Consider the following 15,685-nt stretch of genomic DNA (forward strand, 5'->3'; position numbering starts at 1 on the left):
TGCATGTTGGGGATTACAATGTTAGAAATTAATTGTCTAGGGTTAAGTTTTATTGTAACTTGCTGACAGTTTAGCATGAGTGGGTCCTGCTCAAAACTTGGTGTCAGGGAACTTTGAACTTTGTCAGCATGGAGAGCTAAGCAGGGGAGTAAACAGAGAAAGACTGGGTATCTTCAGATAAGAGTTGAGATCCTGAAAGGCCCCAGGACATGGAGAAAGAATTCCATGAGGCGTTACAAGACTCCAGACCATAAACCAGCATTGGGCACAGGAAGATCAGGTGCACAGACTGTGTGGATATAAAGGCCCAGGGATTTCTTTGTTTGGGATCAGTCTCCAGAGGCACCACCTCAAGCTGAAAGAAACTGACTCTGGCTCAGAATTTAAGGTCCAAATTCTTCCTTAATATTGCAAAACTTTGGAGGTGACACAATTCACAGCTGAGTACCTGGACAAAGTCTTTGCACCATGTGGATAGCAGGAAATCTGGCGTACAAATGTGTTTGAGGTTCTTGTTGGGGTGGCTGATACGGAGTGCTCAGCACTGAAAGCAGAAGCTTCTTGAAGCTTAAGGGACACCAGGTCCCAGTGTAGGAGCTGTGGGTTGTGTGATGAGTCAGGAGAGTTTTACAAGACAGCACAAGCTGTAGAGAGTGTCAGGCTCTTCTACCAGTTCCCACGGTGGTGGTTCCTGGGGGGAGGAATCTGGGAGCAGAGGTTACCGGGAATCAGGCCCTGTTATATCTGCCACACCAGTCACCTACACACCCCAGCAAGAGGGAGGTGTGCGGGCCCAGTGGATCCCTCTATCCTACCAGACAACAAAGGAGTTGTGCAAAGCACAGAGGGAATTCACTTGGGAAAATGAATGCTTTCAGGGACTCCTCAGGGCAACCCTCTCATCCTCAGAGCTCACCCCTGCCAACCTCCAGCAACTCTTTTCTTGCTTGCTGTCACGCACCAAATTTCTTCTGTGAGAGGTGGCATGGAAGAAAGAGGTGCAAAAAGCACTCCCTGCACTTTGGGCCAGTCCTACCACCTCCACAGATAGCAAAGGCCTCATACTTTCTGTTGACCATCTATGTGGGGAGGGGGAGTGGGCTGAGCAATCAAAGCAAGCGCAAGGGATTCCAAGGGAGGTCCTTCATGAGAGCACGAAAGCAGGGGAAAAGGCATTTCTTACACTGCGTCCTGAGGCTCCAGTCCAAAGCTACTTAAAAATAAACCAGTCTTCCTATGAGTCTTTTTTGAGTTTTGTAGAGAGGCTCCATAGAGCTGTGGATCTTCAGGTTCAGGGGGAGGAAATCAGGCAGGAGATTTTAAAAGATTATTGCGGCAACGAATGCCAACTCCTCGTGCAAAGCTGCAATCCTCAGCCTGCCAATGGACCCTCCACCAACCCTACAAGAAATGCTTGAAGTTTGTGCAAAAAAGGTCATCATCAGAGCAGAGGAACCCAACAAAGGACTGAGACACCATAGAAGGATCGCAGCCGCAAAGGCTACTCCAGCTTCGAAACCACCAGCAGTGACTTCTCGTCCCTCAAGGCCTTCCCAGAGCCCATTGTTGGCGGACAAGTTGTGTCATCTGTGTGGGGAACTGGGGCACTGGATGCCCAATTGTCCCCTGAGGGAACAATTTATACAGTTTAAGAAGAGGCAGAAGCAGGGCCATCAGCCAAAAACTAATTAAAGAGCGCAGTCCCTCCCTGCACCATGATACAAACAGGGTGGGCTCAAGTTCAACATTAGGGAGAACCAACAGCAGACGTTCACAGGAGGCAGCCCATCGATCTGTTCCATGAAATTACCAGACTTGACTTTAACTAAATACGACCTGACACATACTAGACCCCTTCTGACAACCAACTCTCACTTTACACCTTTCAGACTCCAGTTGGTGGAACCATTACATCTGAAGGACACGCATTACCATTTCATCAAGGTTTCCTCGGAGGAGCCAGGTACATGGAACAATGTCAGATGTAAGTATGTCGTCATCGGGGACACAAAGTTCACACCCCAAGATATCAACATTGTCCCCGGTCTAGTAACATCTGATCCAGGGCAATTTGTCCTTTCACTATATTGTGTCCGCCCGCCTGTATTTCTCCCAAAGGGCCAAACAATCGCTCAGGCCATACCGGTTCCTAAGCCACCCTGGGACCAAGAACAAGCCAGCAATCTTAAACAGAAATCCCACCCAACTGTTTGCTGGGCCCAGGTACTGGGAGAAAACAAACCAAAAATTACATGTGGACTCCATCAGGGCAGGGAACACAAGTTTATGCAGGGACTTTTAGATACAGGGGCAGATGTGACGATCGTTCCCTCGCGGGAGTGGCCGTCACATTGGGAATTGCAGAATGCAGACGGACGTGTCCAAGGTACAGGGGGCATTCAATTGGCCAAACAATCTAAGAGTGTCATACAAATTAAGGGGCCAGATACAAATTGAGGCAATTGGCCTCAATACACCCATTTGTTTTGGATTACATGGAACCCCAGTGGGGAAGAGACCTCATGGCCCAGTGGGGGGCCAAAATTGACATCCCTAAGATCCCCCAGGTTTTTTAGGCGGTGGCCACTGAAGAGCACCCTTCCCAAAAACTGAATTGGAAGATCGATGTCTCAGTATGGGTAGAGCAGTGGCCGTTCAACAAACAGAAATTAAAGGCACTCGAGGAGCTCGTGGAAGAGCTGGCCAAAGGTAACATCGTGGAGACCACAAGTCCGTGGAATTTTCTAGTCTTTGTAATAAAAAAACCAAGCAAAGAGAAATGGCAGCTCCTCCACAACCTCCGAAAAATATACAATGTCATCGAAGATATGAGCTCTCTCCAGCTGGGGATGCCGTCCCCCACGATGCTCCCCCAGAATTGGAATCTGGCAGTCATTGACATCAAAGACTACCAGGTACCAGTGTGGGAGCTGTGGGTTTGTGGGATGAGTCAGGAGAGTTTTACCAGACAGCACAAGCTGTAGAGCGTGTCAGGCTCTTCTACCAGTGCATCTGGAGGACTGGGACAGGGAGAAGGAGGAGGATAACTTGGATTACTTTGTGTGATGTGTTGAGCCTTGACTGAGGCTGCATTCTGACATCTGAGAACATGGTGTGATTCTGGGCTTGTAGCCGATTGTGGTAAAGACCTAGAAAAGAAATACAGTTTCACTGTAATCCACTGACAGCTGTAAATGCCTGTTATGAAGCAGACACAGTCATCATCTGTCCTGGTCACTGTGTTCTAGAGTGCCTGCTCTGCAGTGCTGATTCAGTTGAACTCAAAGCCTATGCCTTTTATATTGTGGTAAAATAAACAAAAGAAAGGAGACATCTTTCTTGACTGTACAGAATCCAACATAAGGCTCTCCAGTTTGAGGTGAGTGCTACACGAAGTTGTGAACGGAGTTTTAAATATCCATCATGGGAAAACCACCCTGGAGAATTGTGTGTTACATCATGAAACCAGAGGCATAATACTGCAGACATCAGCCAAGCTATTAATGAAAAGCTCAGATCTGTGTGATGCCAAGGGTGCTGGTGTGGAAATATATTCAGGTAGTGCATGCACGGTGTTGAGCAATGGTATGTACTGCTGCAAGGAGGGAATACTTACATCTTCTTAGATGAGTATTATGACATTCCCAAGGCAACCATGGTCAGTAATGTGATCCATAATAATAAAGGATATAGTGTAGTCCAGGTCAGATCAATGATGGTCTCTGATGTAAAGGATGCTTCAGCAGCCAGAACAAAAGGGAACACAGCCCACCCAGTTGGGGATGACCAGCCTGTGTACAGACTTCAGGCACGAACAATTGCCTGAATGCACAGCTTCAGGAGAGAGCTGACATTTCTGAGCAAACTGAAGCCAACTACGAAATTGCAAATGAACTTGGGGCTACTTCTACAAAGAGCCAGACGAAGTGACAAGAGATGACTGAGTCTTGTCCCAGAAGCAGATCTTGTTTTGCTATGGAAATGTTATTTCTTCCTGCTTTACTGTATGACACCACAGCTCCGCTGTTTCCCAGCCTCTCCTACAAGAACCTTAGTCGCAAGCTTCGCCGATCCTCCAGCTCCGGCTGCCTATCCCACCCTTTCTCCAGTTCCTTCCCCTCCCCGTCCCGCCGCGCCCTGGGGGCGGGAGGCAGCAGCTGCCGCCTCTGCGGCGCTCCGGCAGCCCGGGCCAGCCGCCCCTCCTTCCCCCGGGCTGCTCCGGAGCCGCCGGCACGTAGCTGCTCGGCCGGGAGAGCGACCGAGACACGCTGGGGCGGCCTAAGTGGTTGCAGATGTGCAGCTACATCGGGCTGGGGTCACAGCGGCAAGATTCGGGGCGGGGGCTTCACTGAGCAGGGCAGCGGCAGCTTCAGGACAGAATCAGTTAGGTTGGAAAAGACTTCTGAGATCATCGAGTCCAACCTGTCAAAGAGGACGTTCTCAGCTAGACCATGGCACTAAGTGCCACGTCCACTCTTCCTTCAGCACCTCCACTCTTCCTTCAGCACCTCCAGGGACGGTGACTACACCACCTCCCTTGGCAGCCCATTCCAGTGCCTAATCACCTTTTCTGTGAGGAAATTCTTCCTTATGTTCAGCCTAAACTCCCAATAGCACAGCTTAAGGCTATGTTCTCCCTTGTCCCGTCACTTGTTCCCTGGGAGCAGAGCTCGACCCCCACCTGGCTGCAGCCTCCTGTCGGAAAATTGGAGTGATAAGGTCTCCCCTGAGCCTCCCCTTCTCCAGGATTAACACCCATAAACTGCCTCAGCTGTTTCTCATAAAACTTGTGCTCCAGACCCTTCACCAGCTCTGGTCTCTTCTCTGGACACACTCCAGCCACCTTAATAGTCCTCCTGAATTGAGGGGCCCAGAACAGGGCACAGTATTCAAGGTCTGCCCAGCAAAGGGGGACGATCACTTCCCTGGTCCTGCTGGCCACACTATTCCTTACAGAGGCCAGAATGCCACTGGCCTTCTCACCCACCTGGGCACTCACTGCTGACTCGGGTTCAGACAGCGGCTGCCTGCGGGGTGCGAGACATCACCCCCGCCCCCAGCACGCGGGTTCCTGGCTCCGACTGTGAGACCTGGGGCTGGGCAGCCGGGCCCGAACAGGAAATGCCACAGGCCTTGCTAATGGAGTGCTGAGGCCTCCTTGTCACCCCTGCGGGGCGCAGTCCCTGGGGCTCCCCGACCCTGAGGGAAGTAGCGCCTGACGGCGGGGAGCGCCCGGACCGGAGCGGCCAACGCTCCCGCTCCCTCTCCCCTCCCCCGCCAGGGCTCCCCGCGGGCTGCAGCACGGCCAGGTCTGAACCTGTTCCCGCCGGAGCCCGTGGCCGGGAGCCCAGACGCACCGCGGGGCCTTGGCTGCGATTTGAAATCGGGGCGGCCCCGCCTCGCCCCCGCCCCCGCCTCCCTCAGCCTCTCACGGCCGAGGGGAAGGGCCCGGCTGCCATGGCAACCCTACCGCCTTCAGGGGCGGAGCCCGGGGGCGGGACATGCGGGCTTTGTAGCCAATCGCAGCGGCGAGTGGCGCCTGCAACGCTTAGCAGCAGCCAATAGCAGGCGCCGCCGCTCCCCGGTAGGCGTGGCCTCCGGGGAAGGCCCGCCCCCGGCGGACGCTGGTCCCTTTGTGGGCTTTGACAATAAGATGGCGGGCGGGGGGAGGCGGGGCCGCTTGGCCCCGCCCGTCCCTCAGGCGCGGAGCGGACGGTGAGGCGGGAGGCGAGCGGGAGTTCCTGTGCGGGCGTGCGCCGGCGACAGCAGTGGCAAGGCGGTGAGTACGGTGGCTGGGTCGGGCTGGGCTGGGTCGGATCCGCGGGAAGCCGGTGCCGGCGGAACCCGTGGAAGGGACGGGATCGATTCAAAATGGCGGCGAGAGCGCGGGGCGATGAGTAACCGCCGGGAGCGCTGAGGGGGCCGGGGCGGGCGGGACAGGGGGCCCGTTCTGCACTTCTCCTCCTCTCGGTCCCTTGCGCAGCCCCGCTCCCTCATCGTCCGCGCCTCTCCCGGGCACTCCGTTGCCCTCCCACTGGCGGGGAGCTCCCCCTCGCTCCCCGCCCCGGTCCCGCCTCTCCCCCCGGCTCTGCGGGCTCCCCCCGCTCAGCGCTCCCGGCCTCCGCCTGTGTTTCTACGAGCTCCTGCCCCATCTGCTCAGCCTGCCCTTCCCCGTGTGCTGGAACCCCTTCGCAAATCTCTCGAGTGCCAGGGAGGTGCCTGCCAGCCCCCTACGCCCCGGGGGTGGGCAGACCCCAGTGCTTCATAGGGGCCTTTGTTCCAGTGTGAATAGCGATGCTTCTGGCCTTACCGTCCCTCTGCTGTGTCTGCATCCCACCTTATACCTCGACAGCACCATACGGGCACACGTGCGTGGCTAAAGAGGAGGAGTAGCTCTCTTTCCGTCTTTTTCTCCACCGTTACACAGAGCTTTGGTTTCTTCCCACGGTTCTTAGAAAAGCCAGTGTTGGAGTGGAGAGGATTAGAGTGGTAGAGGGGAGATACGGCCCCTTCTTGCCTTCCCCTTCAACCATCATCACTGTACTTACGGCTGTACAAAAAGCAGCACTGTGCTTCACTGAACCTCCAGCACTGGCCTGGGTACGTCTTGTCTGCTTTCTCTTAAAGATAAGCACTGCTGAAATTCCCTATCTTCTCTGTTACCCCAGTTAGTGGGAAGCGGCTTTTTTTTTCCCTAAAGTACTTAACTATCTCTTTGGCAGCATATCACTATATGAGTCTGAATTGCGTGTGAACTTGGAATGTCTTAAGTTGATGCTCTAATAAGAATTGAATCAAATTTCAAGCACCTTTTTTGTTAAACAGACTCTGTTGATCCTAAAAGCAAAACTTGTAATGAATTACATAATGCTATGCTATTATTTCTTTTAAAAAGTGAAACAACCCACAAAACTCCTTTTCCCGTAGTGCTCTATGGTGCAGCTAGCTGTTGCCTCCTTGACAACATTTTTTCTGCTTAGCTATTTCAAACAGCAGCTTAGTTGAATACACAAAGTTTGGGCTCATGACACTGGGATAGCAGAGGAAGAAAGGAGATGATGCAGCTCGTCCAGATGCTGCCTCTTGGATAGAGAAAGGTGCTGCTTGAAATTATCAGGGGATTTTGAACACCTTGACTCTGAAGCAGCAGCAGCAGTCTTCCTCTGGTGTACCAAAAGGTTTTACACAATGGCTAATGCCTTTTTGAGTATGTTAATAGATAAATCAATAGCAAAAGATACTTAGATTTTAATTAAGTTTCAAATTTAGAATTCTCTTGAGATGAGTGCTTATTGGAGATAATATAGGGAGGTCTGTGGGAGGTTATTTGTTTGCAAAGTTTTAATTGCATCTGATAATAGCTATGAAGTTAATATGCTTTTACTGAGAACTTGGTTTCTGAGGTACACATCTATGCCAGTTTATAGAACCCAGAGAAATGACTGCTGTGATGGACATATTCTTCAAATTTATACTGACAGAGGTCCATGTGGTTTGGTTATTGACCTAGGGAAGAACCTGGAATCACATGCAGCAGGTTTTACACATTATTATATTGCATGGGAAAACCTTCCTTCTGAAGTACATAAATAGATTACAGAATAGACTGGTCTGCCAGCATCCCCTGTCATTTAGTTTGTGGGTGTGAACATGGCTCTTCTACCAACAGCAGCGTCCCCTCCTGTATTGTCCCTTACTTTGGGAGGCAAACAGCCACAGCCTCTCCCCCTAAAATACACCAAATAGCCTCAGAAAATATTTCAGTTTGTTTTTCTGATGACTGCACCATCTTTACCTGTAGTTCTTGGCAGGGAGGCGGGGGAGGTGTTTGATGTTGGATGTTTTTTTAAGTCCTTGTCACCTACCCTCCAATAAAGTAGAAATTTTGGGATTCAAATATTTACCAGACACAGGCTCTCAAAGAGATCACTTTTCATTTATAGAATGTGTTCAAAGTGTACCTGGGGAGCAAAATCTTCTGAACTTTTATAGTGTCATAAAGTGTTGCCAGAAATAAGAAATAGTTTATTGACTTGATATGGTGTCTGACTGAAGTTGTAGTTCAGATGCCTTAATACACTGTTTCTAAAGTTGCTGTGAGCTCAGTCCATAAAAAAAAAGAGACTATGAGTTGTTTGAAATACAGTTTCCATGACATAACATCATTTAGTTTCAATATCTGGGATCAAGTCAAAAGTTTTTGGCTTGAGAATGTTAAAGGTGGGGTTTTTTTTCCCATTGTGGTATTTTAACAAGTATGCAGCTTCTTGAGGAAAGACATGTTTCTGCACTCTCACCCCCAAGTCCTTTGTCATCCATCTTCTTCCCTCTCCATTTGAGAGAAGCAACTTTGAAAAATTGTTTATTACTACACAAAACAGAAAATAAGAACAGATCTCCATGTGCATCCTCTTTATTTGTTTCTTTTCCAGGTATGCACTTCAGTTGCAGACACAGAACTGTCTTGTACTGCACAGACATGTCTAGAAAAGTATCTGAATTTTTTCCATAGTTTATAATAAAAGTTTTTGTAGCCTGTTGGAACAGCATTCTTTTTTGTTGCAGTAGTTAAGGGAATTGTTGCATGTGATGTGAAGTTGTATTTGAGATCTCAAATCTTATGCTTTAAACGGGTTTTTAAAACTCAGCCTTTATTGTTAAAGCAGTTTAAGTACTGTCATTACTTTCATTACTGTCATCTTGGTAAGCAAATCTTAGTCATAAAGTTTCTATGCTGTAAAGGAAAATTCTCTCATGTTTTGCTATGTTACAGTTTTGTGTTTGTGCCACCTCATTTCCTCTAGATGCTACAGATATACACGGGTTTGTACAACAAAGGTGAAAACTATAGTTTTGTAATAAAAATAAGGAAGACTTGCTTTCATTACCTTTTGTTTGTGTACACTTTAATGCTCATATGAAAAATTTTTGTTTTCTCTTTAAATGACAAAGCTGTAGGCATAAGGGAGGGGCTGGTCCAAAGGTCAGGGCAATAGCCTAGGACTTGGAATTACACTGACATTTTCCTCCTGCTGTAGATTTTGCAGGTATTGTTGGCCAAATCCCATCTGTGCTCTAACTGTTGATTTGGTTTAATAGTACTATTTGTGTTCTGGGAATGATGCTCACATCATACAGGATAGAGATACTGAAGCAAAACTGTCTTGTTCTACATCTCCTGTCCCTGCCTGACATCCTGCTTCCCTGTGCTTGCCAGGTGGTGCTGTCACTTTTACTGCATGGACTCTTGCTCAGTAGCATGGGAGAAGAGGAAGGACTGCATCAAACACAATTCCTGGTACGTGACTTTCTGCTTCTTAAATGAAACCGTAACCTGGTACTCTGTGCAGTCAGGAGAACAGGATGCCAAAGAACTGGCTTTATGATGTAAGATACTAATTGAAAGCAAGTTTTAGGAAAAAAAAATAAGTGAATGCTGTGAAAGGTTTACCTTTAAGAATCGATAAATGTTTTTCCTCTGCTTCTAGGTGCCCAAGTGTGTGTCATGTATTGATGTTTTCAAGTTTTCTCCTGTGTTCTGTTCTGTTGGTGTGCCTTAGAAGGCATATAGATGCCAAATTATAGATATATGAAACCAGGTTAACATTCAATTGAAGTTTTAATTACTCTTCACAAGAATGTAAGTTGAAATAAAAGAAGCTTCAAGCTCTGCACAGTGTTTAATGTTTGATGATGTAATCATACATGATTTGTAAACAGTTCCAAAAGATGTTTCTTGAGGTTGTTTCACATGGGGGGGCGGGGGTAAGAGTGTGTTCAGAAATTACTGTACATACAAGTGTAGGAAAAATTAACTAGGATATCCTCTGATAGGAAGTTTGCAGGAATGTCTAAAAATCTGGAAAAGGAACTACTGAGCAACAACAATACTGAGTATTTAATATGAGTAATGCAAATATGTTAGGTGTCAGGATAAAATTTTAGAAGAAAAGTCCAAAGTATTTAATACATAGTTAATCCATGGATAGCTTTTAAGATGAAAAATGACTACAAGACCAAGTTTATTCTGTATTGTAGTCTCTGCACATTATGATTTCTAAAGAGTTTTGTACCTGCAGCGGAAAGAAATCTTTTGAGAGTTGGCAAATCCCAACGAAGGTTATTTCATGGATGTATACAGCAATGTAACAAGTGTTATACAGAGTCAGACCAAGTGTTTATCTAGCTACTGTGCTATCCCCAGGTTTTCACAGCAGATAAGCACATAATGTATTTTGAAAGGAACAGTGTTGTTGCCCTTTGGTGGATTTTTAGTGTCTCTGAAACAGCTGAGAGAGAATTCGTTGAAAATATGTGGAATGTACCGTAGCAACTAGAAAAGCAAGCCAGAGTTTAGGGCTTATCAAGGAAAATGGGTAGTTATATAGAAAGACACTGCAATAGTATTTTGGTTTTATCAGCTTTTAGTTGAAAAACTGTTTCATTTGGGTCACTACCTTGGGAAAAAACCCCCAGATAGTGGGCAAACAGGAATTCTAAGGACAGAAGACATAGAAGAAAAAATAAGAAAGAAACATAAATTTAAAGGTCAGGTATCAGCTTTCATTTGCAGCCCAATTTTTATAAGACTTAAAGTGATATATACTGCATTTAAAAAAAGTTACTTTGTATTCCAAGGGACCAGCTGCAATATTTGCATGGGGCACTGTTGTCAAAATTAGTGCAATTCGGAAGAAGAGCTGGTACGTGAGAGGTACCCCTTGTAGAATTCAGCAAGTGATTTTAGGTGTGAATACTGAAAAGCCTGCATGCACCCTGTGTATTTTTAGCTGGTGAACCTAAGCTACAAATACAGGAATTCTCCTGTCTTACAGTCAACTGGGAAAGGAGTACAGAAGGCCATACAGAGGATGACTGTGACTATCCTTACTGGACTTGCCCAGTTCTTATTGGAATCACTCGGTTCACTTACTCACCTAAGGAAGGGAACCAGAAGGACTGCTTTGGGCACCTCTGCTGAATGTCTCAAGTTACATGGAACAAATCTAGATATTACTCTCTTTGTAATAAGCTAATCTTTTCACATATACTGCCCATGGGTTTTGTTTTTTTTTTTTTTTCATGTTACTCTGTTAGGCATATTAATGTTCTGGAAGGGTCAAATCTTTCAAAGATGGTGTGCCAGGTTGTATTTTTATTTCCAAAATCAGAGGTTAAGCATGCCAGTAGAAACTCGGGAGGAGCGAGGAGAAACTGCCTCTCCAGTAGGGGAAATACAGCCGGTGAGATGTTTGCTTCTGTGCGAGGCAGCGGCTCCTGACTTCCATCAAGTGCAGAGCTTAATGGGAGCCAGGAGCTGGGAGCCCCCACCTCTCTCCGATGCCATGCCTTGTGGACCTGCTCACCCCTGGTTCCCGAATGTCGCCTTTGGGACCCGGTCCACATGTTCCTGACCCCTGTTGTACCACACTGGCCATTCTAGAACATGGTATGACAATTCTGATGTTTCTATCTTTAAAGAATTTGCTTTTTATAAAAGATTAAAGTTCGCTGTTCTCTTTTTTAGTACTTTTTTTTCCTCCTCCCTCTTGAGCTGTTTATGTTGTCCATTATTTTTTTTTTATTTGTTTGTTTTTTTTAACAGGACACAATGTTTGTGCGAGGATTAAAGAGAAAATGTTTTGATGGTGAAGAAGATATTGAAGGGACTCTGGCTGGTATTAAAGCTATTCCTTCCTATAATCTCCAGCGGCAGTCACTTTTAGATATGTCCTTGGTTAAACTTCAGCTGTGTCACATGCTGGTCGAACCCAACCTTTGTCGTTCGGTACTTATAGCCAACACGGTACGGCAGATCCAAGAGGAAATGACTCAAGACGGGACTTGGCAGATGATAAATACACAGAGTACAGGGCAGGCATCCCTGGATCGTCTTGTTTCAACAGATATCCTCTGTCGTTCATCTAGGGACCAAGCTGAGGGAAAACATGTTCCAGCCTATGGTACTTTCAATAAGGCCTTTGAGAGTGATCAGGCACAAGAAAGTTCAGAAACTATGTCAACAGCCTCTGCAGTGCAAGCACCAAGAAACCTACAGAGCAACGTGTGGGAAATGGAGAATCCACAAGAAAATAAAGGAAACTTTCAAAAATCTTTAGATCAAATATTTGAGACACTGGAGAATAAAAGTCCTAATTCTGTTGAAGATCTGTTTTCAGAAGTTGACAATTCTTATTATGATCTTGATACTATGTTAACTGGCATGATGAGCAACACAAAAATGGGACACTGTGATAGCCTTGAAACATTTTCTTCTTCAACAAATACAGCTTCTAACTCTAATTGTAAATCTGATCTTAATGACCTTGATCATATTGTGGAAATCCTTGTTGAATCCTGAATCTCCTTGTGTGGAGGTAAAGATCTGTTAATGGGAGAAAAGACTTGAGAAAGCAATTTCCACAATTTGTTCTATCAAATCTGCACGAGTATTTTACAGATATCTATATATTATATAGATACATATATTAGGCAGCACTTCATATTGCAAAATATTGTTAACTCTTAAAGTTAACCTGCAACTTGTAGTGTAATAATCTGATTTATTGTCCACTGAACTGTAACTACATACGGTAAATGTTTCTACGTTTTGGGTCCAAGGCTAGTGAAATTGGGTTCCTTTTACCAATTTGTTTTAGCCTTTGATAGAGGATATCCTCAGGGAGAGGGATTCTCTTATCTTCTCATACTTCTCCCGTAGAAATGGTAATAAACAGAGAGAGAAGTTGGATAACTGGTTTCCTGTTATCCTCTGGTTTCCACTTTGTTACACCACAAAACTCCTACCATACCTGCTGCTTCTGTTTTAAGTCGCTACATGGCTCTTAAAGAGCATTATGCAATAGTTCTTGTTATCCTTGCTAGCTTCTTCTGGGTTTTGCTACAATTTTTACTTCAAAAATAGTTTTAAAGTGTTTATTGGTGTTTAGATTTTTCCAGGTATTTTCCTAAAATATATTTTTTACTACAGATGTTATGTCAGCTGCTAACTTAGTAACTTTTGATCATATCTGCAGTTGATGTATTTTTTGCAAGATTTTCAAAAAGGGATGTTTTTTACCATGAGCTACCCAATGTAGTTCAGTAAAGTGTATGTAAATGTAAATATACAATTTTATACTTTGCATTAAAATGTAAGAGCTGTTTTCATGATTCTGTTTTATAGAGTAGTACTTTACTAAATTGAGAATTGTACATTTATGCTTTTCATACCCCACATACTTGAGTATCATTATAGGACGAGCTTTGATCTAGCTAGACACAATTACATTTAATTCATTTCAGACCATACTTTTTGTTAACTACAAACCTAAATGATGCAGGTTTTTATTTATGTGTATTTATATGTAAATGTCATCAAGTGAATTGTTTATCATTGAAGTCTACCATCAAATATTTGTTTATATGGGATAACTATCTTGCACTAATTACTACAAAAAGTGTTATTAGCGGCCTTTAAGTCTCACTGGTTGGTATGTCATGATGTCTTGTCATAATTAATATGCTCCACTCTTACCAAGGGTTTCCTCTTGGCTTTTTTTAATAACAAAAAATGTAATACAACATGGATGGTGGTCTTTTCTTCCAGTACATTCGGCGTAGAGTGTATATAACTGAGCTTATTCCTAGGAGATTTTTTTGGGGGAAAGGGATAATTTGAGTATAGCCTATGATTTTATTATAACAAATGTTTACCGTCAGAAGCTGCTACTGGGGAAAAGCACCAAGCTAGCAGGGTGTAGGGAAGGGGGAAAATATGGATTGGTTTCTAGAATGTATTGGCCATGGCTGTGCCAGGGGAAGACATCTGTCAGTAACGTGTTGGTTTTCTGTAGATCTGAGCCAAGCAAGTTGCTGAACAAGAAAAGAGAACCTTGCTCTGTGTGACAGGCTCTGCCTTCCCATGAGTGACCTAGAATGCAGGTTCTCAGACCTGGAGTGGGGATTGGAGGTGGGGGTACCAAAGGGGTGTTAAGAACATTTGAGTATCACTTCAAGAATAAGAGACCACTGAGCTTATGTGCTCTAGAATAATCTGCTTTGAGGAAAGATATAATTTAGCTAAATTTTACAAAGTCAACAGTTGAATGTGTATTGGCTCCATCTTCTGAAACCACGCACTTGCTGTGAGTCTTCAGTGAGCTAGAAGATGTTTCCTTTTATTAAATTTGGCATAAGGTAACATGTAGTTGCTGTAGTTAAACTTTGATTAATAACTCCATGCTGAAGGACAAAATAGCATATAGGCACTTGAAAGTTCAGTCTGTAGGATACAGCTGGAACACAGAGAAGCCCATGCTACATGTCTGAATTGAGAGATCGCTCATAGGTATTGCAGCAATAAATGCTGATTCAGGAGGATCCAAATATAGATAAAAACTGTTGTATCTCACAGAAAAATAAAGCTGGCTTATGTGGTAGTGTTTGTTGTAGTATCAGAAATTCTTTCAAAAATTATAAATCTGCAGGTGATTTTTCTTGATGCTTTTCTGTGTGTGAGCCATGGAATTGGAGAGCAAATGCATTAGGGTAAAACAGAGCCAGGCAGTTTCAGTTTTGTAAAGGGAGCATCAGCATTGATTGGAATAACTAAATATCTTCTGTTCACTGGGAAACCTTTCCAAAACTGCTCTGAACTGTGTTGAAAACCCACAGGTTTGAGCAATTGTGCATGTTCCCCTCTGCCCCACACCCTCCATTTTCATTAAATGAGCAATTTCATGTTAAGATATCTTAAAAATGCTCTTCCCCACCTCCTTAGTGTGCATCAGTCTACATGTTACAGATAGGAATCAGTATAACTTGTTCATAACTGTTAAACTGTGTATGTCAAATGCACGAGTGTATTTATAACTCTATACTTTATTACTGTAAAAAGCATCTAGCTGGGTGCATTCCTTTACTGAGGAAGCTGTGCCTAATTAAAACAATTTATAGAGTCTACTTGGCTTAACAGAAAAGCTGTTAGGTAAGTAGGCATTTGTGGAGTTAAGCATTTAAACAGAAATATATATCCTGTTTTATTACATTCTTAAAACCTATGCCAAATCTTATGTGCTCTTACAAGCCTGATATCTTGGCTCAGCAGGTATAAGAAATGGTATTGCTCAAACTTGCACAGTCACCATGCAGAACTGTTGTGTGCCTACAATTGGTCTGACTTTGCAGAGACCAGTCTGTAAAATCAGCTTCTCTCCTTATTGATTTAATAATGTGTCTCAGTCTAACTCAGCTTCTCATGCTTCACTTCTCCTGGCAAAAAAAAAAAAAAAAAAAACCAAAAAAAACATTTATTTTCTAGCTGCCCATTCTCATTTGTTTAGTGAGCTGTTACTACAACTGGTGAGAGATGATACTTGCTGCTGGGGATTTTATTAATTTCTACATGTAAATGGGAAATTTAAAAAAAATAAACTTCTTAAATTAGGAAAGGCTTCTGACAGATTTTGCTGCCACTCCTAGCAGCCTTTTTTCTCTTGTGCTCCTAGGGAAGAGTTGTAGAGCTTGCACAGCATCAATGCCGTGTGTCAGACAAGGTTGTTGGTCTGCTCATGGCACTGGGCTGTAGACTTGCAGCAAAGGAAGCACTGTCAGGCACACAGCTAATATCCAATCTGCTTCCTTTGCAGGTAGCACTGAGTATCTGTCCCCTTCTTCTGTGCCT

The 15,685-nt window shown here is 44.8% G+C and overlaps 1 protein-coding gene and 1 pseudogene across 3 annotated transcripts; both read left to right on the plus strand.

The window, feature by feature from the left end:
- The first annotated feature begins 2,365 nt into the window (after positions 1–2,365).
- Positions 2,366–4,419, plus strand: LOC128789207 (SHC SH2 domain-binding protein 1-like; annotated as a pseudogene).
- Positions 4,420–5,611: 1,192 nt separating this feature from the next.
- On the plus strand, positions 5,612–14,441 carry CDCA4 (cell division cycle associated 4). Of its 3 annotated transcripts, XM_053945562.1 has the most exons (4): positions 5,612–5,779; positions 6,456–6,600; positions 9,218–9,298; positions 11,606–14,441. In XM_053945562.1, the coding sequence occupies exons 3-4, from the start codon at positions 9,260–9,262 to the stop codon at positions 12,359–12,361; spliced, it is 795 nt and encodes a 264-aa protein (XP_053801537.1). In that variant the 5' UTR covers positions 5,612–5,779; positions 6,456–6,600; positions 9,218–9,259; the 3' UTR covers positions 12,362–14,441. The 3 variants fall into 3 exon arrangements, with proteins under 3 accessions (XP_053801537.1, XP_053801535.1, XP_053801536.1); XM_053945560.1 differs by lacking the exon at positions 6,456–6,600 and having other exon boundaries at positions 5,695–5,779; XM_053945561.1 differs by lacking the exons at positions 5,612–5,779; positions 6,456–6,600 and adding an exon at positions 11,172–11,449 and having other exon boundaries at positions 9,216–9,298.
- Positions 14,442–15,685: the final 1,244 nt, after the last annotated feature.

Source organism: Vidua chalybeata, chromosome 6 (assembly GCF_026979565.1).
Source record: "Vidua chalybeata isolate OUT-0048 chromosome 6, bVidCha1 merged haplotype, whole genome shotgun sequence".
Lineage (NCBI taxonomy): Eukaryota > Metazoa > Chordata > Aves > Passeriformes > Viduidae > Vidua > Vidua chalybeata.

Coding starts and splice junctions, on each gene's coding strand:
- CDCA4 (XM_053945562.1), top strand. CDS start 9,260: ATGGGAGAAGAGGAAGGACTGCATCAAACACAATTCCTG. Junction 9,299..11,605: donor TGCATCAAACACAATTCCTG/GTACGTGACTTT, acceptor TTTTTTTAACAG/GACACAATGTTTGTGCGAGG.